The sequence below is a fragment of the Rutidosis leptorrhynchoides genome, chromosome 9, assembly GCF_046630445.1.
Source record: "Rutidosis leptorrhynchoides isolate AG116_Rl617_1_P2 chromosome 9, CSIRO_AGI_Rlap_v1, whole genome shotgun sequence".
NCBI lineage: Eukaryota > Viridiplantae > Streptophyta > Magnoliopsida > Asterales > Asteraceae > Rutidosis > Rutidosis leptorrhynchoides.
Window position 1 is genome coordinate 16,499,090 of NC_092341.1, and position 3,196 is coordinate 16,502,285.

Sequence of the window (3,196 nt, forward strand, 5' to 3'; positions counted from 1 at the left end):
TGGAACTTGATTGCATTACCAAATCATATATTTGTTTTTGATCACCGTTTATTCTATGCAAAAGGTACGTCCTTTTAGCAGCTAATGCGTCTCTTTCATATGATTTTTCTTCCATTATTAAACGGTTCTCTAAGTCGTTAAGTAATCTTTGTGGTATTGTTGGTAAACCAAAATCGGCGAGACTCTTGGATTGATAACTAAGGAGTATCTCTATCTCGTATAAGACATAGTATTCCAGTTCTGGTTCATTTATATGTAGCCTTTGTGAATGCAATTTTGCAGCAGCTTTTAGTGGAATATCATCTGACATTGCTTTTCAGAATTTTCTCCATAGATTTATTGGGTTCGAAACGTCACAAAAGACTAAGATATAACTAAAAAGAGATCTTATTTGAGCAGCGGTGGCAGTAGCATTTGCTTCTTCGATAGCTGTTTCCCATTCTTTATCATTACCTAACAGATCCATAGCCTCACACGCTGCTCGGTATGTATCATACACTATATTGTTGACGGTTCGTAGGTCAACAAAGTTAATTGAGCCTTTTTTGTGACAGAGAAGCATACGTAAAAAAAACACCTCACCTGCTGAAGGGTGCATATAAGATAAACGGCCAATTGCTCCTTTTCCATTAGGTGATCTTTTTTTTTTCCCCATATTTTAGCATCAGATTGCCAATAGAATTCACTTGGGAAATCAATATAAGTAAGGTGTGAACCGTCTGAATGATCAGTGTTATAGGTCAACCATTTAGTTAGCGTTGTCATCTTTCTTGATGGATCACTAATAATGGAATGAATAGGTTGCCTGGTGCGGTACCTAATTAACTGCATGTTAGGGAGGTGAACTTCTAAAATTTGTACAGCAGGTTCTCTAAAATGAATTGGGAAATTGAAAATACGCCATGCTGCTTCATGGGGACATATGAATCTCGCGTCTACAAAATTCTGAATTTCATCAACAATTGGAGGTGATGACGTTGATGTTTTTCCAGAAGCAGATGAGGTGTTTGTGACATATGCAGCAACCCGATCAGCACCCTTAGAAATGTATTTAAAAAGGTATTTAATTAACATGCTCCACCCGCAGTATTCAACGTTGATATGAGCGTGAAAAGTTAAGCATAATAGATGGTTATAGGGTACAACGTATGTATTATCAAGGTCCACACCAAACTGTTGTGTCTCAATCCATGTTCTTCGTCGTCGGTAGTGAACGTAACCGTCCTTATCAAAGAAAGTTTCTTGATTAAATGGTTTTGGAAACTTTTTAGAGCATTTTTTTCTCGTGTACGCTCATTTTCTTGCATACAGGGCGCCTCTGGATGGGCGACACCACATGGCCCATGAATCATAAGATTGGATATAATTGTGTACCCGCAAAAATTGTCTCGTGGATCAGGTAACTCGGCAGATATGTACTGGTCGATATCAGCTGGCTTTAAAGAAGTTGTTGGATTTGAGACCCACAAAAGTGTGTGACAGTGAGGCAATCCTCTTTTCTGGAACTCAATAGTATATAGTACTGCTACATAGGAAAAGCAGAAAGTGTTAAAATAATAATATTTATGTTATAGATTTAGGTATGCAGAGGCGATAATTTTTTAGTAAACGGCAGGTGGAAAGGCGGAAGAATTAGAGAAGAAATAATATATAGTGGTTGATCACAATATGATAAGAAAAGATATGAGGGAAAAAAAAGAGCATTAGATGAATAATAAGATATTTTAAAAAAAAGAAAATTGATTTAAAAAAAAAGGAAAATAAAAGTAAATCTTGAATAGGTACGTAAGAACAAATAACTAATAATAGATTAAATGGTTACCTCCTTTAACCGAGCCAAAAGGTTTTTCTTTTTTCAAGAAAGAAACAAATTGTTTAACCCGCATATGGAAAAGACGGGCGACAATATCAGCACGGTCCGCAGGTGTTAGATAGGGGTAATTATCCAAGAACCTGCGAATTTCGGGCCACTTTGGGTTACATGTGAAAGTGATAAAAAATTGAGGATTTCCAATAACACGGCATATAGCTAGCGCATCTAGGTAATGGCTATACATGTAGCGTGGACCGCCAGTGAACGATGAAGGTAATATAACATGTGAGCCTACATCGGACCCACTGTAATCACCTCTATCGATTGCGTCATGAAGACCACTTAGATATTCATTCTGGATATCTTGTTGATTATTTCTAATGTAATCAATTCTATTGAGTTCAATACAACAGTATGCACCAACAATATATTGTTGGAAAAGACGACCGGAACGTAGGAGCAAACTGTATAGGGACTGCCGTTCGTGAAGCTGGAAGGCATAATACATGTTCATTGTAAGTCATGTACGTTTCCTGCTCTTTGTTCCTGCGGAATTGTTTAACGTCATTGTAGGATCAAAACCGGGTTGGCCGAAAAGAAAAATCAATGGATACTGTAAAGACATGTAGAATCGATGCAACTTGTTAACCCGCTGTGGTATTCCACCAGTCTGATCGACAATAACATCGTAGTCACCGACAGTTTTAGGACTACTATCAAATACAATTGTACCAACTGTCTCACCTGTCGACAAATCGTACTGTCTATTACCTACAACTGAGAATAATTTCACACGGAACAAAGGAACATCAACATCCGCCAGTTTATCTCTAGCTATTCTAAACAATTTAACTAAATGATTATGTTCATCTAATACGGTGATCAATGTTGTGACGACATCAGCTGAGACTCGTTCATCCGTGATACCTCCAAAATGAGACAGTCTGTTTTCGACTTCATGTTCTGCATCATATATATACATTTGCAAGAATCCTGGAGGTTCACCTTCTGACAGACACATGGATCCGATCCAATGATAAATTTGACCAGAAATCCTAAACACATAAGGAGAACGGCCAGTATTAATTGTATCGTCGACCTTAGCACCAAACGAAGTCATGCTAAACATTTGGTTATACTCGCGTATGTTCTCTAAAAAATGAGTATTAGTCATTAATTCTTTCATAATTTCAGGTGGGTCCGGTTCCTTTGGCACCCACACACGACCTTGAGAATAACATCCATGGTAACGTAAATGATTTACTCGGGAAGTCCACGCAGCTCGTTCCTCGTACCAAAAGTTTGCATTGCAATTATTGCAAACATTATTGCAATCGCCCAAATCTTTATAAAAGGAAGACACACCTATTTAGTAAATGAAAA

At 37.6% G+C, this 3,196-nt stretch overlaps 1 protein-coding gene across 1 annotated transcript; it reads right to left on the bottom strand.

Annotated features, from left to right (window-relative positions):
• Positions 1-498: 498 nt before the first annotated feature.
• On the bottom strand, positions 499-2,321 carry LOC139867782 (uncharacterized). Its single transcript, XM_071856136.1, has 3 exons — positions 1,823-2,321; positions 1,170-1,525; positions 499-1,038 (listed from the first exon to the last, which is right to left on the bottom strand). The coding sequence occupies exons 1-3, from the start codon at positions 2,319-2,321 to the stop codon at positions 499-501; spliced, it is 1,395 nt and encodes a 464-aa protein (XP_071712237.1).
• Between the last annotated feature and the right edge of the window lie 875 nt (positions 2,322-3,196).